General features: G+C 42.9%; 2 protein-coding genes across 7 annotated transcripts in view; one reads left to right on the top strand and one right to left on the bottom strand.

The window, feature by feature from the left end:
- clcn3 (chloride channel 3) overlaps positions 1 to 5,767 on the top strand; it is a 119,598-nt gene extending 113,831 nt beyond the window's left edge. For all 4 annotated transcript variants that reach the window (XM_020533711.2, XM_020533708.2, XM_020533712.2 and 1 more), the window contains one exon: positions 3,151 to 5,767. In XM_020533711.2, the coding sequence (XP_020389300.1) occupies positions 3,151 to 3,241 (91 nt within the window). In that variant the 3' untranslated portion in view covers positions 3,242 to 5,767. The remainder of the gene's footprint in view (positions 1 to 3,150) is intronic.
- A 3,228-nt stretch (positions 5,768 to 8,995) lies between these two features.
- LOC109935031 (histone PARylation factor 1) lies at positions 8,996 to 26,870 on the bottom strand. 3 transcript variants are annotated; one of them, XM_020533716.2, is made up of 8 exons: positions 26,678 to 26,870; positions 25,150 to 25,315; positions 22,577 to 22,763; positions 21,836 to 21,934; positions 20,282 to 20,417; positions 14,548 to 14,635; positions 11,952 to 12,124; positions 8,996 to 9,162 (listed from the first exon to the last, which is right to left on the bottom strand). In XM_020533716.2, the coding sequence occupies exons 1-8, from the start codon at positions 26,720 to 26,722 to the stop codon at positions 9,031 to 9,033; spliced, it is 1,026 nt and encodes a 341-aa protein (XP_020389305.1). In that variant the 5' UTR covers positions 26,723 to 26,870; the 3' UTR covers positions 8,996 to 9,030. The 3 variants fall into 3 exon arrangements, with proteins under 3 accessions (XP_020389305.1, XP_020389304.1, XP_048451288.1); XM_020533715.2 differs by having other exon boundaries at positions 20,282 to 20,432; positions 26,678 to 26,867; XM_048595331.1 differs by lacking the exon at positions 20,282 to 20,417 and having other exon boundaries at positions 14,548 to 14,666.
- Between the last annotated feature and the right edge of the window lie 657 nt (positions 26,871 to 27,527).

Raw genomic sequence — 27,527 nt, 5'->3', positions numbered from 1 at the left:
TTGAGTCCTTTCATAAATCGTTTCTCTCTGTCCACCTCCAGCCCCACAAGCCTTTGTGTTGTCCGTATCCCTCCAACTTCCTTGCATATCCCTATTTTAATGTTTCCTATCATTGGTGACTTTTAACTGCATTGGCCGTAGCTTCTGAAATTCCTTCCCATGTATCTCCACCTGTCCCTTTTTAAAATAGTCTTTAACATCTGCCTCTTTGACAAAGGTTTTGATTATCTGCCCTGATATATTATTCTGTGGCTGGGTGTCAGAAATAATTTTATTGGTATCACTCTTGTTAAGTACCTTGGGGTCTATTACTACATTGAAGATCGTCTGTAAATGCAAGTTATTAGTGGATTTAATCCACTGGTGATCAGTGACTTTTATTACTGGGTAAGATAGTTGCACAGGTGCGAATTGATTGCTGTTTTTTTTCTTCTCCCTGCCATGGGCTTAAGGTGAGTGAAAATACACCTGCCCAATCTGATTGCATACTGATGTTCTGGAAAGCCAGTAACTTGAAGTATCTCTAGCTTTTCTTTTCTTGATGCAACCTCATTTATAACCGACCTAGTGTTTGTATCTATAATAACTTTATTACTTATTGACAACTCTAAGTACAAGTTTTTGTTTGGAGTGCTGACATGGCAAAATAAACTCAGTGGCAGTGGTGTAAGTTGAACATCTCAGAATCACATATGAAGTGGTTATTAATAGCTCTCAGCATTCTCCATGCCAATCCCAGCACTCAACAACAGGATCAATCGTAAACCTTTTCAAATTCTTTCTTAGACTGCTAACAGGCAATTGCTGGTCCCTAGTTAGCCCTTGATATGGTATTCGTGGAGATGGATCACTTTCTTGAGCAGCTGGCAGTCCCTGTGGCATTGTGTGTAGAGGAAAGCACAGCTTTCTCTAAATTGAGGAAGACATTTTCCAAAGCATCTATCCCCTTATTGGCCCCAGTTTGTTAAACTCTTTTCTTGCCATGCCAGGGGAATTCATGGTTGTGGGAAGGAAGGAGGTGGAGGGTGGTTGGAAAGAGGCAGGATAGAAGTATTTTGTCATGAAGCTCCAACCATCACGAAGAGAACAGACCGGTTAGTCTTTTCCTGTCCCGTACCTAATATAACTTCACTTGCCTCACCTTACAAATACATAAAACCAGTCCAGAAATGCATTGTGCTGATGCCATGATGCACTTGTGTGTGGTAGCACAGTTACCTGAAGCTGCAGGTAGCAAAAGTTTACCTTGCCAGTGACCCCCTTCTTCCATCCTTTGAAAGAATAGGGGAAAGAAAACTGAAGCTGTCAGATTGACTTATGAGCAAAAGAATACACCTTTAATGCCCTTAAAAGATAACTTCCGCGTGTGTTGAAATCTGGAGTCAATTTTAACTTAGCTCTTTAGGCAGGGAACCCAGGGGTTTGAGTGGAATTGCTGGCTTTGCACACTGTACAATATCATTAACCCGGTTGACATAAATGGACAGTAAACTCAGGCAGGAGGTTAAAGTCCCTGCTCCATAAATTTCCTGATGTCTAGGTTAGATTAAGATTGCTACTTTGAGCTCCCCATTTGAGATTGGCTCTATTTCATTGTTTTAAAGTGAGTTTGTTAGTGGGTCATGATCCAGACCATCGTCACAATAAAATCCTTGGTCGTGTGCATTCTCTAGAACTTTGTGGTTGCTGACAGGCAATAACCAGGTGAGGTGGTCTTTGGCATCCCTCTAATAACCTCAGGAAGAAATGATTGGAGATTTCAAGAGTGGAGATTGGAACTGGTTGTTCTTGTAGTAGGGTCCAGCCTTTCCTGGGCTGATTAAAAAGAGGAGGCCACAGGTGTTTGCTTGCTCCAGCACCAATGTAGGAAAACTGCTGGTAGATTCACAAAATTATATTTTCATGGTTTGTTACCACTTGTTTATCCCCTTCTACATAAACTGCCTGTACTGCCGCAGGATTAAACCCCAGTCCATTTGCCCACCAATGAAATGGGCCAAGAACCAGTAATTGGCTTAGTCCAGGAGTTAATGAATCACATTTCAACCTGTGTCCCTCACTACCTGTTTAGAAGTCATTAACCTGCTCTGTAAACAGTCATGTCTTTGGTTGCCTTTCAGTTATTACATATAGTTTACTGTTCAGACGCAGGCTATTTAATCCAAGTGGTCTACTTTTTTTTCCGCTGCACACAGACAGAAATTGCATAATGGAAAACATGGGCAAATAATGATGGGATGTCATTGTAGTGCACATATATGTTTGAGTTAACCACAGAGAAGACTTTGTGCATTTATTTTTCAAGTTGTGCACAGCACTTTTTAAGCAAGTTATTATGGATTCTGACTAGTATTCATACTTTGTGATTGAACTGATGTTGCTGGTAAATTTTAAAACTTCTTTTCAGTTGTTGCCTTTTATGTCTTGTCACTTTACATATATATAGTTGCATGCACGTTATACTTTATGCTTTATAGCTGACAGTCAAGACTCCTACAGTGTAAGACCCTGTACACCTCATAGCCAGCACTTTCCAGTTTGTTTGGTGATTTGCAGTGGAATTTGGTATGTATCAACCATTTACTCCCCTCTGCAGGTTTAGGCACCTGTGATTTACTTCCACCAATTGTTACCTGTTTCAATTAGTTGTAGGAATGATCAGTGCAGTATTTCCTGTCCTCAACCCCTATCCAAAGGTGCTTCATGCTAAGTTTGTTCATAATTCACGTTTCATGCATCCTGCAGCTGTTAGAGTACTAACCAGATCAGTTGGGTATGTAGCCCACTTTTTTCCTCCATTCCACTTCCTTTCCCTGAATAATTTTGTAGGACTCATCCCCATCTCCTTGCTGAATCTTGCTGCTAATACCACACAGTATAGCTTATTTGAGCCACTGAAATGAACAAAATAAATCTGAAGTATTGCTTCTTTCTTAACTTGTAAAATTTCCAGGCATTCCGTCTGAGCTGTGGGTTTGGAGTCATGAGTCCCGTGTTGGCATCGATCTTCACCGATGGGATTAGCAACATTTTTCCTTGTTATTTCCCACCCTTTTTTCCTCCTGTCCTATCCTGCCCCTGCTGTTACTTCTGCAGTTCAAGTCGTCACACTGAACAGTGCTTTTTTTTTGTTCCATTTGTCCTTTCCAGGCGTCTCCTTGGCATTATAACAAAAAAGGACATCCTCCGTCACATGGCTCAAATGGCAGACCAAGATCCCGAGTCAATCATGTTCAACTGAACACTATAGAGGAGGATCCTGAGGAAAGTGAGGAAGAGGTCCGCCTGCTAAAGAGCACAGCAATCTAAACGCTCAAGATTTCAGCTCAGCATGGCAGAGGGAAAGCAAAAAGTGTCTTTTCGCAGTTTAGTAGGCAATGGAAGCTGCTTTGATGTAGGAGTTTGACAGGGATGGCCCACTTCAGTATTAAATCTGATATCCATTATTTTCAACAAAATTCTACACCTAAATATTTATGATTTTATTAGTTATTGAAATGTGCCACTAAAGGTTAAGATATAGTGATGGTGGAAAAATATTGTACAGAAATGATTATTTTCAATTACACCTGAATTACACTGCTAATTCATTGATTTGTCGGTGTATCCTGGACAGCACTGAAGCAAGCCATCTCCTGCACCTACCTTCAGGGTATTGCATCTTAGTATGAAATATATTGGCAGCTCGAATCTTTGTGGGAGTTTAAGTTCAGCTCTGCTCATTTTCCGAACCTCTTACCCACTTCTGTACTGGGAAAGCTAGAGGGCCCTTGATCTCGCATTGTATGAACACCTTCTTCAGTGAAGCAGGCAATTTCCCACGTTAGGAAGATTCCAGATATTGTGTGTGTATCTGGTCAGAACAGCACTTCAGTGTAATGTCCACATTGAGAGCAGACTGTTTATGATATGCACAAAATGCAAAGGTACGAAACCAAAATCAAAAGTTTAAGAAAAAACACTTTTCTTCTATTCTGACAAGGCATGTAAGAAATAATTGGAGTCTGAGGTTGGTAGTTTCTGAAGGAAACAATTTCTTTCCATCCTGTGTTTTTTTTAAACACTTCTTTGAAGGAAGTTCACCGTGTCTATTAATGAAAAAAAGGCTTGATTTTTGCTTAACTGGAGATTAACCCCTTTGCAACAACTTATATTCATGACAGATGAATGGTAGCAATTTCCTAATTGTCTGTGCATAATGTTTGACAGCACATCTATCCTAATGGGTTCAGTACAGCACAAGTAATTGGGTTTGTGCCAGATCGGGGTTAATAGTAGTCAGTCACCTCTGTTTTAATATTCATTTGCATCATTAAAATTATTCTAACTGGAACTTTTTACTTTGTGTTTTAGAAAGTTGTTGTGGTAAAGTTTCATCCTTAGGTAAATGTTTACTGTTGACATCAATGGTCAAATCCTGCCATTGAAACTGTCTTGAATATGCATCAAATTTAGTTTTAGGACTTTGAATTCACATGATTATGACTACTACTTGGAAGTTCTGGCAATTTTACAAAATAGTTGGGATATCTGTTTCAACTAAATTGACTTCGTGATATGGCTGCGATACTTGAATTATTCATATGTAAGCTTTTTGAAGAAATTGTTCTTTTAAGATAATTATTTTACGAGGCATCTCATAACTGCAGGTAGTTGTTTGTAGGGACTTTTCAGAGAAATATAAACTTTCTTGAAAAACATGTTTCTTAAATGACTTGAAGTTTGCACTACACCTTCAAATACTTAAATTGAAAGGTAGCCTACACTGTCTATATACAGAATTAAGTTTGATTTGCAGATCCCATATTGTTCTGTCACTCTTCCAGTCGGAGACTGAAACCTGCTGAGCATTTTTAACAGATGCGAGCTTGCTTGAGAGAGTAAAATAACCTTGGTGTGAGCTCACTTCAGAATATCATAGAATTATCAGTAAATTGGTTCCTTGCACTCATCATCCAACCTGGACTATCAACTTAGGGTACAGATGATGACCAAATTCAATTCTGACAAAGTATCAGCTCACCAACATGATATATTACCTTTTTTTTGGTTATCGCAGAATTATAGAAAATCAAGTGTGGAAGCGAGCCACACTTACTGTCTGAAGAGTATCCTACCCTGTCCCTATAACCCTGCATTTCCCATGGCTAATCCACCTAGCCTGCACGCCCCGGACGCTATGGGCAATTTAGCACGGCCAGTCAACATAATCTGCACATCTTTGGACTGGATAGTGATGTGTCTCTCTCACAATATCTAAAACAGAAGCAGACCTGTCAGCCCAACAGATTTGTTCCATCATCTATGCTTTGGACAAGACTTTTCCCACCCTATCTGCATAACTTTCTATTCCTTTATCCCTCAATGCTGTTTGCTTCAAAAACTCCTTATGGTAGCAAGTTTTCTTGTCTTCTATGCTCACTAGGTAAAAAATGCCTGTTGTGTATTCCTGGCATTTTCTGCTTTTATGTGGGAACTGTAGCATCTACTGTAGCTGCCAGACATCATGGAAGGTATTAAAGGAAGAGCCTGAGAGACTGCCGCCCATGTCCGGTTATCTGTTGTCCTGCTTTTGGTTAATGAAGAATGCTTTGTCTTTGTTAACCTGTGATGTTGCCTAGAATTGTATTTAATACGGAACCTGGATGTTTTTTATTTATATTTGGTGTATTAGAATTTCTGATTCTCAAGGTGTGCTTAATTATGGTTACTGTGAAATTTCAATTGTATAATATATTGTATTAAATTCTCTGTCAAAACTGTTAAACCTTTGTTGGATGTTTTATTGGGATAATATCACACCTGGTGGTTCTTTGCAATTAAATCATAATAAACAACTAGAAGTAGGCCTTTTAGACCCTCAAGTCTGCTCTGCCGTTCAGTGAGATCATGGCTCATCCACCATTCCTCATGTCCAATTTCTTGCTCTTTCCGATACCTGTGAATTCTCCTGCTGATCAAAAATCTATCTCAGCCTTATGTATACACAAGGACTATAGCCCTACAGCTCTCTGTGGCAAGGAGTTGCAAACACGCCTAATCCTCAGAGAAGAAATTCCTCCTCATTGCAGTTTCAAATTGGTACCCCTTTAGTTTAGCCCTCTGGTCTTTAACTTTCCCATGAGGGGAAACATCCTCTCATCATTTACCCTGTCAAGCCCCTTAAGAATCCTGTGTGTTTCAACAAGACCACCTCTCATTCTTCTAAACTCGAAGAACAAAGAAAATTACAGCACAGGAACAGGCCCTTTGGCCCTCCAAGCCTGTGCCGATCCAGATCATCTATCTAAACCTGTCGCCTATTTTCCAAGGATCTGTATCCCCTCTGCTCCCTGCCCATTCATGTATCTGTCTAGATACATCTTAAATGACGCTATCGTGCCTGCCTCTACCACCTCTGCTGGCAATGCGTTCCAGGCACCCACCACCCTCTGCGTAAAGAACTTGCCACACATATCTACCTTAATCTTTTCCCCTCTCACCTTGAAATCGTGACCCCCTAGTAATTGAGTCCCCAACTCTGGGGGAAAAAGCTTCTTGCTATCCACCCTGTCTATATCTCTCATGATTTTGTAGACCTCAATCAGGTCCCCCCTCAACCTCTGTCTTCCTAATGTAAATAATCCTAATCTACTCAACCTCTCTTCATAGCTAGCGCCCTCCATACCAGGCAACATCCTGGTGAACCTCCTCTGCACCCTCTCCAAAGCATCCACATCCTTTTGGTAATGTGGCGACCAGAACTGTACGCAGTATTCCAAATGTGGTCGAACCAAGTCCTATACACTGTAACATGACCTGCCAACTCTTGTACTCGATACCCTGTCCGATGAATGTAAGCATGCCATCTGCCTTCTTGACCACTCTATCGACTTGCGTTGCCACCTTCAGGGTACAATGGACCTGAACACCCAAATCTCTCTGTGCATCAATTTTCCCCAGGGCTTTTCCATTTACCGTATAGTTCGGTCTTGAATTGGATCTTCCAAAATGCATCACCTTGCATTTGCCTGGATTGAACTCCATCTGCCATTTCTCTGCCCAGCTCTCCAATCTATCTATATTCTGCTGCATTCTCCGACAGTCCCCTTCACTACCTGCTACTCCACCAATCTTAGTGTCATCTGCAAACTTGCTAATCAGACCATCTATACCTTCCTCCAGATCATTTATGTATATCACAAACAACAGTGGTCTCAATACGGATCCCTGTGGAACACCATTGGTCACAGTTCTCCATTTTGAGAAACTCCCTTCCACTACAACTCTGTCTCCTGTTGCCCAGCCAGTTCTCTATCCAAGTGAGTGAACTCCAGTGAGTAAAGTCACAATCTGCTTAGCCTTTGCACATCTCTCCATACCAGGGATCATCCTGCTTAACCTTCTCTGAACTGCCTCCAATGAAACATCTTTCTTTAAATAGGGGGAACCAAAACACTCCAGCTGTGGTCTCAACAGCACCTTGCAGTAAGTATAGTTGCAGGAAGACTTCCCTACCCTTATTCTCCAACCTCCTTGAAAGAAGGGCCAACATTCCAATCCGAGATAAAAACAAAGAACTGCGGATGCTGTAAATCAGGAACAAAAACAAAGTTGCTGGAAAAGCTCAGCAGGTCTGGCAGCACCTGTGAAGGAAAAAACAAAGTTAACGTTTCAGGACCGGTGACCCTCTCCTATGATGCTGCTTGGCCTGCTGTGTTCATCCAGCCTTGCACCTTGTTGTCTCAGCTTTTCCAGCAACTTTGTTGTTGTTCCAATCAGAGAATTGACTGGTGAATTGGTCTGGGAGGGATAGTATCAGATCTCTCTGACTTTGAGACCTGTTAATGGAGCAGGTGGAGTCTCAGTTAGTGAGCTCAACCATAACATTTGGACTCGTTCTCAGAGGAAGATTTGCCGTAGCTGTTGGGAAGAGTCTAAGTTAGCTTGTCAGAACATGAGGGGTCACTCAGTGTTAGGTTGACACAAAGGTAAACAGGAATATTTGTGATGAGGAAGATGCAAAGCAGCTTCAAGAGGATTTGGACTTAGTGAGCAGGCAAGAACATGGCAGATGGACTATTGTGGAAAAAAATGTAAAGTTATCCAATTTGGTGGGAGAACAGATGCAGGGTATTCCTTAACTGATGAGTTTAATAAGTGTAGATGTACAAATGTGGTTGTCCTTGTCAATAAGTGACTAAAAGCTGCCATGCAGGTACAATAGGCAATTAGGAAACTAATGATGTTTTAGTTTTTATTGCAAGAAGATTCAATGCAGAAGTAAGAAAATCATGCTTCTGTTGTATAGAAAATTTAGATCAGACCTAGAGTATTATGCAGTTTTGGTTCCATTTTATTGCCATGGAGGGAATGCAACAAAGGTTCACCAGACTTAATTCCATGCAGGCAAGTCTGTACAACGAAGAGAGATCAGGAAACCCCGAACTTCTCATAGTTCAGAAGAGTTGAGAGGTGATCCTATGAAAATGGACAAGGGAGGTGTAGATATTTCCCTTGCTTGCAGAGCCTAGAACCAGGGATCACCATGTCAAAATAAGAGGGAAGCCACTTAGGACTGAGAGGAAAATTTTACACAAAGGGTTGTCAATCTTTAGAATTCTGTCAGAGAGGCTGTGGAAACATGTTTGCTATCATTAAAGATTGACAAGCTGCTAAATGGTATAGTGTAAAGGGGTATGGAGGTAGTGTGGAAAACTAGTGGTTGATCAACTATAATTGTATTCAATGGTTTTGTGTTCTTATGATATGGCGTAAGATGAATTACTTTCAAGTACAACAAGTTCATCAAAATTGGTACTGTTCTTTAGGTACAAACTTAGTGCATTAATACATGTATTATAAAGCCGCTAAACTATTTGAAGCAGCCAGTCACGAGCACTTAACCAATGTCAAAGGATCTTTATTGTTTAAAAAAAAGTTGAATTATTTCAAAATAAACAGTATACAATGCAGACAGAACATTCTAGTTTATGTAGTAAGTTTGTAAATCCAGTTTTAATGAAGATTCAGATTTCTTTGTGGCAAAAATCAAACAGTCAGTTGGTCCAGATCACTCCAATTTCTGTTGGCCAAATGTACCTCAATAATCTCAGCAAACAGGTGCCTCTTCAGCAGCTTGTATGCTAGGGGTAACAACTGCTGCACTACTTTGTGAAAGTACTGAAAAAGGAAGCAAGAAGAAAGTCTTTGTGAAAGAATCATAATCCTGCTATTCAGTTTTTGAACAGCTAAAAAGGTTTTAATCCACCATCTTATTTCTCAAATGCCACAAAGCCCTTTCCAGTGTGTACCATATACATGATGCACAGCAGGAACTCACCACAGTTCCTTCAACAACAAGGCCAGGGCAGCAGATACATGGGAACACCACCACCTCCAAGCTCCCTGCCAAGTCACACACCATCCTGACTCGGTAATATATTATTCCTTCACTGTCAATGTGCTAAAATCCTGGAAGCTCTTTCCTAACAGTATTGAGGGTGTCCTTACACGATTTGGGCTGCAGTGGCTCAAGAAGCCAACTCAGCATCAACTACTTCAGGATAATTCATGATGGGCAATAAATTCCAAAAGTGATTTATCCTGTGGAGCTCATGATCCCAGCAGATGTTAGTACCGGCCAAGTTCAATCCCAGAATATAACAAAATATGATAAAACAAGGTGGCCTTTCATTGCAAGCACACAGTGCTGCATAGAGTAAAACAAGTTTATTATGTCAAATAATAAGCCAAACTATTTACCTATAACACAATTTGAAAGATTTCAAAAGACATGGTAAAATACAATGCCATCTATCCCAAATCTACTTTCCCAGTACTCAAACAGAGATAATTCCTTCTACATCACAGCTGCAGTTTTAACTGTTGATTTTCATTCCCTGTTTTAAGAGTTTGAATGCCTTTTTCTTGACTAGTCACACAAATGGGCTTGGGCTAGACTTTCTCAGCTTCAAATAACCCCTTTAGTATTTAACCAAACATTTGTGGTCTGGAACTTTTAATTTCAAATGCCTACACTGAGGTAACCCATTTCTTGACTTTTCTGAACTAACTCCGAAACGGTTTAATCTATCCGAACCTCAACCAAGACTTCAACAAACTAAAACCAAAAGCTTTCCAATCTCTGCACCCACCCCCGCCATCCCCTAACAAAAAGAAACTAATTCCTGATTCTTGTCCCTGAAAGCAAGCTAAATGCTCTTCTGTTTACTCTGCTCAAAACTTTCCCAATGCAAACATATTTCCATCATCACCGAGGACCTCTTGTGCTATATTAAAAAAATTATAGCTTCAGAAATAGACAAGTTAACCAATAAACCCCTCAGTCTCAGACCAGCACCCAAAACCCAAACTCTAAAATAAATGGTATTAAATTACACACTTAATTCAATGGATTAAAAATTCAGCACCTTTGTCAACAAGACCACTTTTGTACTGTATTGCTGAAGCACTGTAAATTGCTTGATTGTGTTTTTAAAGAAGTTCCCCTGCATTTATAAGTTCAGCAATTATTGTCCATTCCCAAGAGCGCTTAAGAAAGTGGTGCTGATATGCTACAGTCTGTGCTGAGGATAAAGAGATCCAGATTGTTAACCCATTAACACCAGACGCTTGCTGCCATTGAAGTAACAGATATGGGATTCGGAGATACTATTGCAGAAGCTTCAGTGAATTGCTGCAGTCCCTCTCATAGATGGGACTCTCAGCTGTTACCGTGCACTGATGGTAGACGGTGGATAGAATGCTAATCACTATCTTACAAAATTCACTCCTTTTTATGAAAACCATAATTTTCCGACTGGGATACATATACAAGAACGCAGAGCTCAAAATTCTTCCAAATATCTCATCCACTTTTGTTTCCTCCCACTTCTTGAATATGATTCATCCTATTATGTGACTCAATACTGAAATTTTATCTTGTATGACTGCCAATGTTTTCCACTGGGAGTGATATCATCATGGTCATAAAATTACTTTCAATTTCGTCATAGTGAAGCAGCAACAAAAGCATTAATTTCCTAGACACTACAATGTGTAAATTGGTATCAAACAACAAGCATACGTTAGAGAAGTCTTTTTATCCAAAATAACTGTCATATTCCTGTACATAAGAACCCATCACCTTATACACAGCTTCTACAAACTAGAGCTCACAGCTGATATGGTTTCACCACATATTCGGATAGCTAGAATATTCTAACTAGATATTAACAATCCTTTTGATACATCTTAGATCTGAATATCAGATTTAAATTCAATAGTTGACAGTGTCCGTGACAATAGCATCCAATATATTCCCCATAATGTAGCTCCTGAACATAAGCAGCTTTACACTAGAAATATCACATTTATTTGTGAGCAACTAACTACCACAGTGATTTCAAGTTTCCCAGTTACTAGTTAGCCATGTGTTGCTTTGTTGTCAGTTTTGAAACCCTGACCAGTTTGATTCCCCTTAGCAGCCTCCCCTGTTATACACTGACCCGCCCACCTGACCTTTACCATGGCAAAATGGTGACTAGCTCTAGGTCCTGGCCTCTGCACCATCCCCACCCAAAAAAACAAACACCCACCATCCTGGACGATGGCCCGGGCTATCCCCCACCCACCCACAAAACTCCCTCACTACCAGCAGTGACTAAGCCACCCCACCTGCCGTTCCACCCGCAGTCTGGTTTTATCCCTCCTGTGTTTGCCAATCAGCAGAAACATGGGAGATAGCCAGAATGTGATTGCACAGCAGCTTCTCACCCTTTCCTTTCCATTCTACACACAGGGGCGACTTTTCTCGTGGGTGAATTTTCCCAGGGGTTTCAGGTGTAGGTTTGTCTGCTGGCCTGTGAATTTTGAGCACTGTGTCACACCAAGGGTTTGTGGAGTTGGAAGGAGTGTGTGTTGGGTTCAAATGTTGAAAACAATGCTGAATTCCGTCTGCATCTACTCACATGCGATCCATAACAGAAAAGATCGATTCCTAGTTCATAGCCCATTCCATAGTCACATTCATCATTTGCAAACTGAACGTAGGTTATTATTTCTTGAATTGGGGCAAATGCTTTAATCCGGGCTTCATCAGCTGGAGCTTCTACAATTGCTTTACAGATCTTTTTCAGACTTCCTGTCAGTTTTTTGTTTGGAAAATAAGAGACACTGGTTATTTTTTCCTAGTCCAGATGGATGAAAGATTGATTATACAAATGCTCATATTTACAAACGCAATCCCACACAAGGGTGTCATTTTAAAGATCTGACACACGAACATTTCCTCATACTTGCTTTGTCCTGCGTTGTGTTCTGACTTGTGCACAAACTGATTTGTGAATGGACTCCAGAATGGAACCCATTCACAACGGAGACTGCGTAATACAGCACATTGTGCCTGCCTTTCACTTAAAGGCATTTTGAGAAAGACTTACACCGTCTTTCATGACCTCAAAAAAGGTATTTGCAGCCAGTAAAGCAATCATGAAGTGTCCTCATTACTTTCATGCAGGGAATGCAGCAGCCAATGTGCTAACAGCAAAATCCTATAAACATGGAAGTTTTCTGAACTTTTCTGAAGAAGGGTCTAGGCCCAAAACATCAGCTTTCCTGCTCCTCTGATGCTGCTTGGCCTGCTGTGTTCATCCAGCTCTACACCTTGTTATCTCCTTTAAACATGGCCCTGCTATACAGGCAGTCCCCTGATGGTGAACAGGTTCCATTCTGAAGTCCGTTTGCAAGTCAAATTGTTTGCAAGTTGGAGTGCAATTGAGGGAAAAAAAGAAGTAACTGGGTAAGTACGGAAAATGTTCATACATCAGATGTTTGAAGTCACACCCCTGTATGGGATTGCATTCATAAATTGGATGTTCATAAGTCAGGGACCTCCTGTAGTTTCAATAAGAGGTGACCTTATTGGAGACATAAGATTCTTACAGAACTTGACAGAGTAGATACAGAGAGGTTGTTTCCCCTTGGGGGAAGAGTCTAGGACCAGACAGCATCTTCTCAGACTAAAGGGGTCATCCATTTAAACAGAGGTGAGGAGAAATTTCTTCTCTTGGAGGGTAGTGAATTTCTGGAATTCTTTACCTCCCGGTACAGAGGGCTGTTGAGGTTGGGTCATTAAGTATATTCAAGGCTGAGATAGACAGATTTTTAATCAGTACGGGAATCAAGAATTATAGGAAGACGCAAGAAAATGGAGTTGAGAATCAGCAGATAAGCTGTGATCTCATTGAATGAGGGAGCTGAGTCATTGGGCGGAATGGCCTTCTTCTGCTCATAGGTTTCATGCTCTATAATGAAAAGATTCGGAGGCTGGTCGAAGGATAAGCATCAACCAGGACATCAGGGAGAATTCCCCTTTGAAATAATGGCAGTGGGATATATTACATCGACTGGAAAGATCAGATGAAGCCTCAGTTTAACGTCTCACCAGGAAGGAAACACTTCAAACAGACCAGCGTCAGCACAGGTCTCTGCAGTGATGACACAAAACACTGAAAAATAAACTCTTAGTATTCCCTAAAACCATGATGATGAAGAAAAACTGAAGGAGCTACATTTCCCTGGAAGATCCCATGTTCGATTCTCCATTCCATCTGGACTGTGCTGACTGCAACCCAGGGAGACTGAAGGTAGGCAGCCACAGTTCTTAGAAAGCCTGGGCTTGTGAGCAGGGAATATACCTACAACAATTTGTACTTGTACAAGCTAAACATCGCAAAAGTAGCTGACCGTTTCACAGTCCGAACAGACATTTTAAAAAAAACATAGGCACCGCACCACAGTCACTCCTTTCCGAATGAGGTAGACTTGGAACAATGTGCAAAGTCCGAAGCCGAAACTTTAGAAAGCTCTGGTTAAGGCACGCCTGGAATATTGCATTCAGCTCTGGTCACCACATTTTAGGACAAAAGTGTGTCTACTCGAGAGGGTGCAGAGGACATCTATCAGAACAGCGTTAGGAATGAAGGGCTTTAACCACAGGGTGAAACTGGAGAAGCTGTGATTCTTCTTATTCTTCAAAGAAAAAGGTGGCTTTGGGATGATTAGGATATTTACAATAGATTTACATAAAGGCAGCTGAAGGAAAGCTGTGTGTTAGATGATGGTACAAGGACTGGGGAGAGGATGCAGGGACATAGATTTAGAGTTTTGGAGATGTGAGGTGGAATGCAGGGCTGAAAGATTTTCTTGAACAGCCTTGAATAGTAATGATGTGGAATCCAATGACTGCAAGGGTACTGGGTGTGGAGACAATCAATGATTGATGAGATGGGAATTTGAGGGAAATAAACTTGCAGTAGCGGGGGCTGGGGGAATGGGACTTGCTGAACCTTTCAACAGTGAGCCTGCACAGACTCAATAAACTGAATGGCCTCTTCCGATGCCGTAGTGACTTATTACTCAACCAAACTGATCCTGAAAACCACAAGTTTTTAAATGGAAGAACAAAAACACACCATTCAACAAATTCCTATTGCAATTTCTATGTAGCTTATGCATTTTTAAGTATCCATGGACAAAGGAGAGCAGTAAAGATTACAAACTTACCATCCGTTTCAGGAAGCTCTCTGTAACCTACACCAGTTTTATCGATTGGAACAACCAAACCAGCTCCATGAAAGGTTCTGGTAGCAACCTGGAAGTGAAGGATAGAGGAGGTAGACTTCCTGTATGGTGAGGAGTAAAGTCAATCTCAGATTGTGAAACTGCACATTAATATTCAGCTGGAAATTGTACAGCACAGTCTCTTCATCCATTAAACAAACATCAACTGCATCTTGCTGCACTGACAGAACATTAGAATATATAATTAATATCAAAGACGCAGACTGAGGGACTGACAACTTTGATTAGTGACTGTACAAGTGACGAAGGATAGGTGACTGTATCTGTGGCATTTTTACTTCAATGAGTCAGAGATGACGCCAGAGATGTCAGAGTTGCCAAAATAAAAACTTGATGAACAATGCTTCTTTGATCACCAATAACCTGTCACAAAGAACATGCGGCAATTTTTTATACTACTGACGCAGCCTGTGGGCAATACATATGAGATTCAAAATGTAGAAAAACACCAAATGAAGATTTCATAACCTTGCTCCTGATTAATCTCAGGTCTGGTGCATAGCTGCAAGGTGTTTGCTTTTAACTCTCAGTGCCAGCTCCTACACACTGTTTATCACCAATAAATCCAGACAACTACAGCTAAATACAGGTTCTCAAGATTAGACAGGCTATTGTACTATTGTATAGGAAGGACCCTAGGCCAACTAAAGAATTGGTTCACACCCTCAAATAGAGCAGCTGCTGTGCAACACCTTTGTATCCAAACTGGATGCTACCTGTTAGATCCTGCTTCAATTGTTAACAACTTTACATAATTAGCACAGAGATGTTCAATCTGAGCATGGAACCAACATAATTTTATGTTGCAGTTCAAATTATAGAAGAACATTTGGTGGTCTTTAGGAAGGAATTAGAGTGTAATTATCTGCCTCAATACCACGAAAAACCATGTACAATAAGACCATAAGAAATAGGACCAGAAGTAGACTGTTCAGTCCCTGCACTGCCACGGAATGGAATCCTGGCTGATCCGACATTCCTCACATCCATTTTCCTGCCCTTTCTCCAAAACCATTGATTCCCTTAATCATCAAGAATCTATCTATCTCTGCCTTAATTATACACGAGGACTCCGCCCCACAGCTCTCTGTTGCAAGGAGTTCGAAAGACTCTCAACTCCTAGAGAAGAAATTCCTCCTCATCTCAGTTTTAAATTATTTATCCTGAACTTTCCCATGAAGGGAAACATCCTCTCAGTTTGTATAGGGCTTACAAATCAGCATAGATCATTTGTGCCAAATCACTTGTCACAATAGAATATTTCTGGGCATGTCCAATGTCAACGAAAGATGGCTCAGCTGGTTTGGCCATGTCACCCAGCTCCTGTTTCTGTGGCCTACCCAATGGCTTGCACAGTGAGCTCCAGCCTCATGGAGAAGAGGGTGATCGAAGATGAGCTTAGGTCTCCAGTCATGATGCAAGAGTGATATGCGAACACTAGCTGTCAATGAGAGAGACTGGAACGCAGTGTCTACCTCATGCATCTCTAGGCGTGGGAGTTAGATGGTCTCATGGTATTATCACTAAACTATTAATCCAGAGACCCAAACAACCTGCTCGGAACCCGGGTTCAGTTCTCGCCGCAGCAGGAATTTGAATTCAATTTAAAAAATCCATAATTAAGAGTCTAATGATGACCATTGTCAGCAAAACCCATCTGGCTCACTAATGTCCTTTAGGGAAGGAAATCTGCCATCCTCACCTAGTCTGGTCTCCATGTGACTATGGTATGCATTATGGTTGATTTAACTACTGGCTAGGCAATTAGGGATGGGCAATAAATGCTGGCCCAGTCAGTGAAGCCTTCATCCCAATCCAAGTAAATCAACGTCAAGACAGTGCAGATGTTGGAAATCCTATTCATCCATCCTATCCCTATCTTTCCAAGTTTTAATGAAGGCTTATCACTGGTCCTAAAATGTTCACTCTCACTTCTCCCCAAAGATGCTGCCTGACCTGCCGAGTATTTCTCCTTTTGTGTGTTTTGAACATAGCTGCGTGAGGGATAAGTATCGATCAGGGCACCAAGAAGAATTAACCCTGTTCTACTGCACGATAGCATAGCAGCTCATTCTTATACATCTGCCCCCAGAGAAGGCAGATAGATAGACAGACAGACACTTTGCAGTTCCTCTAAACAACAGCAGTATCTTTTTAAATTGGAGCATTTTGTCAGTCATTCACTGTACAGGATCACACATAACGGTGACAATTTGCCTTGGGTACCAGAAAACAACAGGCAGTATGTTACAGGAAGATGGAGGTGCTCTGTGATTGCCACTGGACTTGTAATCCTGAGACCTCTTGGGGGGAACTGGGCTTTAAATGCAGAACTGCTGAAAAAATGACATATTTTGCCAAAACTTTTAGGTTACGGTCATTGGGACAATTCATAAGAAATACCAACGTAAAGGGAAAACAATTTACAAACAAAAACCCAATAGTGCTGGAGAAACTCAGCAGGTCTGGCAGCACCTGCGAATAAGGGAACAGAATCAACCTTTTAAGTCTAGCGATCGTTTGTCAGAAACAATCTATTTCTGCTGGATGAGAACAGTATGTCGATTAGTTGACAAGTTGACTCTGATTGGTACGCACATCACCATGGAGAATGCACCAGTTAAATGATGGCTGACAGTTAACTGCCAAGCTTTGGTTAAAGTTAAAAACCCAGGTTTATTCTGATTGGTCAAGGCATTGTACTGAGAAGCAAACCAGAGAATAGTCGTCAACCAGTTTAGAGAAAGCTTACTAGACCAATACCTGGCATGAGTGGATTGCCTTATGAGGAAAGGCTAGGCAGGCTCGGCCTGTATCCTCTGGAATTTAGAGGAGTCAGAGGTGACTTAAATGAAACATGTAAGATCCCAAGGGGCCTTGACTGAGTGGATGTGGAAAGGATGTTTCCTCCTGTAGGAGAATCTGGAGCTAGGGGAGTATCAGAATTTAAAAATAAAGGGCTGCCTATTTAAAACAGAGGTGAGGATTTTTATTTTCTCTCAGAGGCTGAGTCCCTTTGGAATTCCCTTCCTCAAAAGAATACCTAAATATTTTTTAAAGGCAGATTCTTGATTATCAAGGGGATGAAAGATTATTGAGGATACACAGGAACATAGAATTGACGATAAAATCAGATCAGCCATTATCTTATTAGAATGGGGGAGGAGGCTTGATGGGCCGAGTGGCCCACTCTTGTTTATGGTTCATAACTCTCTTGATCACTGTATGCAACATGCTCACGGGTTCTTTCTGCAAAGAGCAGAGATAAGATAAAATACAGGGCAGTGTGGGCATTGACTGGGTGGAATCCAACTTTAGCAGCACTTCAGATGTGGCTCGTATAAGCATCCTGTGGAAAGAAGCGATAGCTCATTTGGCTGGTTGGCTAATTTGCGATGCAGAACGACACCAGAGTGGGTTCAAATCCTGTACCGACTGATTCATGCTAATGCTGAGGTTAAGCTCCCCAGCAGTCTCCTCTCCCTAATGAGACAGCAGTCTACCGGATTCTGGCAACGTACACTTTTTCAATGGATGGTGAATTCCCTAATGCTGAGTCAGTGCTTGCTGTCGTATCTGAACTTTATCCTCAGACAGTCGGTTACAGACAGAACATGGGAACAGGAGTAGGCCATTCAATACATCAAGTCTGCTCCACCATTCAGTTAGATCTGGACTGAATCTACCTCAATGCTGCTTTCCTGCACTCTCCTCATATCAAAATCATCAGCATCTTGAAATCTAGGGAATTTTTCCTTCAGCCTGCTCAAAGATTGAACTTCCACAGCCCCCTGTTGTAGGGAATTCCAAAGATTCACCATCCTCTGAGTAAAGAAATTCCCCATCTCATTCCTAATTGGCTTACTCCTTATCCTGGGATGTGCCTTGATTCTAAATTCACAGCCAGGAATAAAAATCCCATCCACATCTACCCTGCAAGAATTCTGTAAGTTTCAATAAGATCACCCCTTACTCTTTAAAACTGTACCGAATAGAGGTAGTAGGAACTGCAGATGCTGAAGAATCCGAGACAACAAGGTGCAGGGCTGGATGAACACAGCAGGCCAAGCAGCATCATAGGAGCAGAAAGGCTGACGTTTCGGGCCTAGATCCTTCATCAGAAAAAGGGGGAGGGGAAGGGGGTTCTGAAATAAATAGGGAGAGAGTGGGAGGCGGATAGAAGATGGATAGAGGAGAGGATAGGTGGAGAGGAAACGAACAGGCGGGGATGGAGCCAGTAAAGGTGAGTGTAGGTGGGGAGTTAGGGAGGGGATAGGTCAGTCCAGGGAGGACGAACAGGTCAAGGGGGCGGGATGAGGTTAGTCGGTAGGAGATGGGGGACCCAGTCTCCTCAATCCATCCCAAGTCAAGTCTGCCATTCTGTGGTTCATTCTGATGAACCTCCCTTTCACTCATACAATGGCACTTATATCCTCAGTTAAGGAGATTAATACTGCAGAAGTGGTCTCATCAAGGACCCCAAGGTCTGTATCTTTTCACAAAGGCAGCTTACCACCACCTTCTCCAAGACAGTTAGGGTGGGGCAATAAATTCTCAGTAACACCCACATCACGAGTGAACAAAAAGAGACAAGGCTGAATACAATTTAAACATTTACTAAACGGAGACAAGTCGTCAAATCTTTTCACCTTCAGGACTGGAATGCAAGAAACAGAAAAGGGGCATAGTGTATAAAACAATGAGAAAAACAGTGCCAATGGTTTAAACCATCACTGGCCCAGAAATGCAGCAGGAACTGTCAATCTTCATTAGATTGTTTGGTAAGGGTGTTGCCGTGGGGATGCAGCAGGAAATTGGCCGTCTCCATGACCGTTCTTTAAAAATGAACATACAATCCCCTTTTGTTTACATCAAACAGGGTCCTGAGTGTGGCTTCTAGCATTCACAAATGCACTAGGCTTAAATCTGAAAATTGGCTTCCAGTGTAACTCTTAGCACTGTCAGGATTATTAACCAAGTGATTTCCAATAGCAGAATCACATCTAATGATCGGTAGGTATATTTTTCTGAGGCTTGCAAGTACAAGTTGGCTGCGGCCCACTGCAAATGGTCGATGAAGCATGTTGTTTGATACACTTGGCCAGTCACTGGGATGTATATTCTACAAACCCAGCATCACACCTCCTTCTGATGAATGCAAGATGGCCAGGGTGCAGCAGTTAAGATCAGAGGCACAGGGCCAATGACACCCGGGGGATTCAGTAAAATTGATACATGGAATTTCTTCATCATGTCTCCTTTTACTAATGTTTAATTGCCAAGCAGGTATTTATATACCCTGAGAAAAAGGTACAACAAAGCTACATGTAATTGCAGCAAGTCATCTTCAATCCTATGCTCAGATCTCCTTGTGTTGAAGGCCAATGCAACACTTGCCTTCATCATTACTTGCTGCAGCTGCACTTTAAAAATTTAGTGACTATTGAACGAGGACACAGACGTCCATTAGCCACCTGCACTTCCCAACCTCTTACCACTTAAGAAATATTCTGTCTTTCTGTATTTTCTACCAAAGTAGATAGCTTTCTGCTGAATAAGTGTGAGGTTGTCAGTCACTGCAGGACACAGTTAACCAGAAACATAATGCCACACCAGTACATGCAGGGAATGTTCTGGAAGTATGTTACAAGCTTACCTTCCTATCCCTTTGCTTCATTTCTTTAGTTTTCTGTTCTAGGGAATAACCTAATTTCTTCGCTACCGTAGTCAGTTTGGTCTCGAGCTCTTTCAAAACACTGCTCTGACTTCTATTACCCAATTCTTTCAGTCTTCTGGATAAAAGGAAGCTGTAAACCAGAGGAGTGATGGGATGGAAGGGAGAAGGGAAACAAAATAAAAAGGGAAAACAGCTAAACTTAGAAACAATTTGCACACATTTTTAACTCGATTCCACCCGCCATCTCTCCCCATCACAATAAAGTTAAAAAAAAATGTAAAATGTGGACGGACAGGGGCTCGGACATTCCACAATGGCCAGTGGATCAGGACCCACAATGCAAAAGGGGACACACCGTTCCCTTTGGAGCAGTTCCCCACGCAGACCTGAGGAGAACAGGAGACACCTAGCAACCGTCCACAACAACCAAGGGTCAGAAATGTTTGATCCGCCAAACACAGCGGTGTGACAAACGTTTAGTTTTAGTAACGTCAGTCAAAGATTACATATTGGCCAGGACACCAGGGGAACATCACCTGCTCCGAGATAATGACAGAGGATCATTAAGTCATTGTGTTTTATATGAAAGGAGGCCCCTCTGGTCGTGTAGCACACCTTCAATGCTGTACTAGAATGACAGCCTAGATCTTCTGGAATGGGACTCTACTTTTTGACTCTGTGCTACCCAGTAAACCAAAAGAATGTGACAAAACTTTCCATGCAATGAAACAAGCTTTTTGTTTGAAAAGGGGGTAAGGTGATGTGGGTTAGATGATTTTCAATTTAAAGACAGAAAAGCTTATTAATGACAAAATTGTTGCTTAAAATACTAAGGGTGCAGCAGGGTAATGTGACAAAAGTTCATAATCCAAATGCTGGCAAATTCAGCTGTAAAAATTAATTTTCAGAAAAGTGAGTGTGAAGGTGATGAGACCCAAGAGATTCATTATCTTTTAGGGAAGGAAATCAGGTGATCTTACCCTGTCTGACCTACGTTTGACTCCCGCCCCCATACAAACATGGCCAACTCTTAATCTGTTGCATAGTAGGGGGGAGGCAATGGCCTAGTGGTATTATCGCTGGACTGTTAATCCAGAGAGACCCAGGTAGTGTTCTGGGGACACAGGTTCAAATCCCGCCACGGCAGTTGGTGGAATTTGAATTCAATAAAATATCTGGAATTAACAATCTATTGATGACCGTGAATCCATTGCCGATTGTCGGGAAAAACCCATCTGGTTCACTAATGTCCTTTAGGGAAGGAAACTGCTGTCCTTACCTGGTCTGGCCTACATGATCTTTGGAATAATAATGCAGGATTATATTTGTCTTGTTTTCTCACTCTGGTTGTCAGGATCTTGTTTTAGTGTCTGATCTAAAAGATGCCACTTCTGATCATTCAGTACTACACTGGAATGATAGCCCAGATTTTTCGGAATGGGACACAAACCATGAGCCTCTGACTAGATGTCAGCACACCCTCCCACTGCCATCAGATACATATAGCCCCATAGGAAGCAGAAACATACATACTTCACCGCACTAAACAAATTGTTTCCCATCTGAACCACCAAGCAGCCGTTCTTTGCCTCGTTTGCCCCTACGAATACCGGCAATTCATCTGGAGAATCTCTGTAAACACCACATACAACATAGTCACTGAAGTGTAATGGAATACTCCCCACTTCCCTGGGTGTGTGCAGCTTCAACAACATTCAACAGGCTCGACTCCATCCAGGACATGGCACCCTGTTTGATTGGCACCACATCCACGACCAATGCACAGTGGCAGCAGTGTGTACCATTTACATGACACTCTGCAATAACTCACCAAGGCTCTTATGTCAGCACTTTCCAATAACCCCCAACCTCTCCTACCTCGAGGGTCAAGAAGGGCAAACTCATGGAAACACCATCAGCTGCTAATTCCCCTGCGAGCCACACCCCATTCTGACTCAGGACTAAACTGGCATTGCTTTATTCTTGCTGGGTCAAGATCCTGGAACTCCTTTCCTTATAGCACTGTGGGTGCACCCAACTCCTACCACTCCCCCCACTCTCCTCCACTCCACACCTCCCGCACCCACCCCCACTCTGCAGACTGCAGTGCTTCTAGAAAACAGCTTTGCCACAGAAATATAGGGGCTGAGTAACAAATGCTGACCAAGCCCACATGCGGAGAATGATTTCTGCTTACAAATCTCCGAGTGACCCAGCCGAGCATGAAACACAGGAGGCCCAATCCCGCTCCCACTCTCAGCAATGCACAGTTACCTGAAGTAGCCGAGGTGATGTTGCTTTTCAGAGTCTCCATTGATGATGGTCTGAAATTCTGGGGGGTCATAGAAGTAACGCCAGTGCAACAGATAATTAGGCTCCGACTTCTTTGTTGCTTTGTGTTTTCCTGCCAGAATATCATATGGCCCAACAAGTCGCAGTCCAAGGCTGGACTTCAGTGCCTCTACAGAGAAGGAAAAAGGCAAACAGCATTTCAGGTCAGAGCAAACCAAACCCTTCTGTGTAAACTGTTTACTCCCTCGTTCTGTCTGGGAGGCATCAACTCCCATGAGTTCGGTGTCCCTTTATTTAGTGTCAGCTGCAGCTCAGCAGGTAGTGCTCTCGCCTCTGGGCGAGGTGACCGTGGGCTTCAGGCCGCACTCCAGGACTGGGAAAAACAAGGCCGACGGTCCTGTGGAAGCACCGAGGGAGTGCCACGCTGACCACAGCTGCTGCTTTTCAAGTGAAGTGTTGAGACTGGCCCACCCTCTCTCACAGATGTAGCAAGATGCCGTGCCACTCTCATCAAGAACAGCTTTCCGGTGTCCGGGCCAATATCCATCGCTCAACCAGCAATGACAGAAAATTCAATGTCCTGGTCAATGTGGTTTGTGGTAGCCTGATGTGCTCGGGGAGGCAGTGATATAGTAGTGACATCACTGGATTATTAATCCAGAGGTCTAGATTCACGTTCTGAGGACCCGTGTTCAAATCCCAGCAGACCTGATGGTGCAATCTGATTTCAATAAAAATCTGGCCCATTGTCGATTGTCACAAAAACCCATCTGCCTCACTCATGTCCTTTAAAGGGAAAAAAAATCTGCCATCCTTACCTGGTCTGGCCTACATGCAATTCCAGACCCACAGGAATGTGGTTGACTCTCAGGGATGGACAATAAATGCTGGCCTAGACAACAACGTCCACATCCCACAGGAACAGATTTTTGAAAAAAATTGACTGCTGCATTTCCTAACCAAGAATAAAAGTATCTTGTATTTAAGTCGGAGATAGTGGGAACTGCCGATGCTGGAGAATCTGAGATAACAAGATGCAGAGCTGGATGAACACAGCAGGCCAAGCAGCCTCAGAGGAGCAGGAAAGCTGACGTTTTGGGTCTGAACCCTTCTTCAGAATGTATTTAAGCCATCAGCCAGTGCAGACTGGCGTTTGAACTGCATGAGGCAACACAGAGATGGAAGAACGATCTCACCTATACATTCCGCCAGACCTATTTCTTTTTTGAAGTAGGGTTTTGTAAGGTTTTCTGTACAACTGTATACCTCCATTTTACTAAAGGATACTGAAAACTTCTAATCACCCAAGGCCACTGAAACCTGAATAAAAACCAAAAGAACTGCGGATTCTGTAAATCAGAAATTAAAATAGAAATTGCTGGAAAAGCTCAGCAGGTCTGGCAGCATCTGCAGAGAGAAATCACAGTCACAGTCACAGTCACTCCACCTGAAACGTTAATTCTGAGCTTTTCCAGCAATTTCTATTTTTGGCTATGGAAACCTGTTGAACCCCAGCGCTGTTTGTATTCGTTCAGCAATTAATGTCAGCTAGGGGACAGGGGTAAGGCTCTCTGAATACTGACATGAGAATCATCTACATCCACCAGAGAGGACAGGCGTGTAAATTAGGAGAGAGAAAGTTGTGTCTTAAATGACCTGGAATAAGAGGGGAGCTAATAGAGGCTTTCGAAGACAAATGGAGATTGCCATAAGAAAGATGAAGAATGTTTCTACTGGCAAGTGAGTCATTAATTAGAGGACACAGATATGAAACTCACTGTTGGAGAAACTGAAGAAAAATTTGTTCCCTAAAATTAGCAGGAGCTGGAGCTCTGTGAAAAGATGGTAGAAGTTCCATAATTGGTATTGAAAGGGATTTTTAAAAAGAATTTGCTTATGGTATGTGAGCACTACAGGCATTTATTGCCCATCTCTAATTAACCTGGAGATGTTGGTGCTGATCCTCTGCAGTGCTTTTACAGAGATAGAATTCTGCTACTTCATGGTCATTGAAGGAAGGAGGTCACTGGAGGATGAGTAACCTACAGGGACAAGGAAAAAAAGGTAGGGATATGGGAATGAGCAAAATCACTTTTCCAAAGATCCAGCACAGACACCAGGTGCAGAATGGCCTCCACAGTTTAAGGTCAGAGGGGAGAGACTAAAAATAAAAGGGTCCAGAGGGCAGGTACATAGATGGGATAGTTGTGGAGGGATATGGACCAAATGCAGGCAAATAGGATTAGATTAATTGTGGAAACCGTGTGGCATGGGCAAGATGGGCTGAAGGGCCTGCATCCATGCTGCTAACCTCTGTGACTCCATCTGTACCACAGATATCTACTTCTCTTCTCATCAACCAAACAAGGACATAAGGAACTTTATGAATTGGGACTGGGCTGGTGGTGTTTAAGGGTACAAGTGTTGGAGCAGGAGGGAAGGGGGACCTTCAGAAGATCTTTTCTCTCTAAACCTCTCCCACTCATCTAGCCACAGATGCCTGGCTGGTTTCTGCATCGAGAACACTAATCAGGACGGGGTTGGGGGCTGCATACCGCACGGATTCTCTGGATCTTGTCTCTCACAGAATTCCCAGAAGTGATAAAAATCTTCCGGCATCCGTAGCTTGTAGAGATCCTGAACTTCCTGTCGCAATTCCTCAGGAATGCTGGAGTTCTCTCCTCGGTTCTTCTTACCATCTTCAGCTACCGGGTTCTTAGACTGAGGTAAACAAATCACAAAGAAAACTGAATTAATTCAAACAGTAAACACTGCAACATTCCCAAAACACGAGAACAGCTCCCTAGGCAGCAGGAAATATAGATGGAGTCAGTTACAGAGGGGGGAAGCAGAGACCTAGTTCTCTAGAGTTTGGGGATTAGTTTGTTTGGAATTGTGGCGTTAAAGGCAAAACTATAGTCAATAAGTGGGATTACTTATGGATGCCCTCTGGCCCAAGCCTCTCCCATATGGGAGAACAATCTTTCTGCACTTACCCTGCCAAGTTCCTGAGAATCTTGTATGTTTCAATAAGGTCACCTCTCATTCTTTTATTTTCTAACCTTGCCTTTTGAGATAGGCTACTAGGTCACTCAGTTCAAGGGCAATTAGGAATGGACAACAAATGCTGGTCCTGCCAGTGGTGCCCACATCCTACTGACTAACAAATGAACAAAAAAAGAGACACTGTATCAGAGACAGTAGGAACTGCAGATGCTGGAAAATGCGAGACAAGGTGTAGAGCTGGATGAACACAGCAGGCCAAGCAGCATCATAGGAGCAGAAAGGCTGACGTTTCGGGCCTAGACCCTTCATCAGAAATCTGATTTCTGATGAAGGGTCTAGGCACGAAACGTCAGCCTTCCTGCTCGGCCTGCTGTGTTCATCCAGCTCTGCACCTTGTTGTCTCAAAAGAGACACTGTATAACGTTTTCGGTGTCTACAACTTTCACCTTTGTTGCTGGCGATTTGGAGGGGAATTTGCTGTTTTTAATGGTTCCCCATAAGTCTGCTCCCTGTATCCTGGGTAGTAGAGGTTTCTGCACATTTTTTTGTAAAAAAGGCAGCAAAACATGTGGCCTTTCACAGAAACATACAGTTGACAGAAGTGACTCAAAACGTTAACTCTTGTTTTCTCTCTCTCCCCACAGATGTTGCCAGACCTGCTGTGTTGGTGCTACTTTTGTTTGTTTCCAACTCCCGCAGTTCTTTGTTGTCATTTGAGTTGACAGAAGTCATGTTCCACCCCTTCCCTCTGATACAGACAAGTCACTCAATGCCTTTCCTTTTGTCAAAAATATCACACATTTATCTGAAAATAAATGGTGCAGGCAAGGCCTATGGGGTCAATGCCTCACTCAATCCAAAACAGCATTGGAGCAAAGAATCTGCTCCATTGTCGCATCTAATATCTTTGCGATGAGAGAGAATTTACTCACACTATTTAGTAAAGACATTGTTAGTAACATTTAGGGAAACAATGTTGCAGCTCTTTAATCCCCGGGACACATTGTTACTTCCGGAGCTACAATGTATCACGTTAAAGACAATCCCGTATTCACCAGAATATCCTCATCCATTTACCTCGGAGCTTCTGAATGCAGCTTTCCTCTTCCCTCGTCCCGCCATATTCAGCAAACCCGACTTTACCCAGGCGGCAGAATAAAGACGGAGATACACTGAACACACCCCCAAACCAGTCAGCTCCCCGCCTCCGCCACAGGGACACAGACAGCTCCCTGCCTCCGCCACAGAGACACAGTCAGCTCCCCTCCTCCGCCACTGGGACACAGTCAGTCAACTGACTGCCTCCGCCACAGGGACACAGTCAGCTCCTCTCCTCCGCCACAGGGACACAGTCAGCTCCCCTCCTCCGCCACAGGGACACAGTCAGTCAATTGGCTGCCTCCGCCACAGGGACACAGTCAGTGAACACCCCGCCTCCGCCACAGGGACATAGTCAGTCAACCAGCCACCTCCGCCAGAGGGACACAGTCAGTTCTCCGCCTCCGCCACAGAGACACAGTCAATACCCCACCTCCGCCACAGGGACACAGTCAGTCAACTGACCGCCTCCGCCACAGGGACACAGTCAGTCAACTGATCGCCTCCGCCACAGGGACACAGTCAGTCAACTGACCGCCTCCGCCACAGGGACACAGTCAGCTCCTCTCCTCCGCCACAGGGACACAGACAGCTCCCTGCCTCCGCCACAGAGACACAGTCAGCTCCCCTCCTCCGCCACAGGGACACAGTCAGTCAATTGGCTGCCTCCGCCACAGGGACACAGTCAGTGAACACCCCGCCTCCACCACAGGGACATAGTCAGTCAACCAGCCACCTCCGCCAGAGGGACACAGTCAGTTCTCCGCCTCCGCCACAGAGACACAGTCAATACCCCACCTCCGCCACAGGGACACAGTCAGTCAACTGA

Source organism: Rhincodon typus, chromosome 3 (genome assembly GCF_021869965.1).
Source record: "Rhincodon typus isolate 14 chromosome 3, sRhiTyp1.1, whole genome shotgun sequence".
Classification (NCBI taxonomy): Eukaryota; Metazoa; Chordata; class Chondrichthyes; order Orectolobiformes; family Rhincodontidae; genus Rhincodon; species Rhincodon typus.
Note: the sequence above shows the minus strand (reverse complement) of the source record. Positions and strands in the feature narration are given on the sequence as shown.

Excerpts from the sequence above, each read along its gene's own strand:
- LOC109935031 (XM_020533715.2), bottom strand. The coding sequence starts at position 26,722 with ATGGCGGGACGAGGGAAGAGGAAAGCTGCATTCAGAAGCTCCGAG. Across the intron at positions 14,636-20,281 it reads TGAAGCAAAGGGATAGGAAG|GTTGCTACCAGAACCTTTCA; the intron begins GTAAGCTTGTAA and ends CTTCACTTCCAG. Across the intron at positions 12,125-14,547 it reads AGAGCTTCCTGAAACGGATG|GAAGTCTGAAAAAGATCTGT; the intron begins GTAAGTTTGTAA and ends AAAAACTGACAG.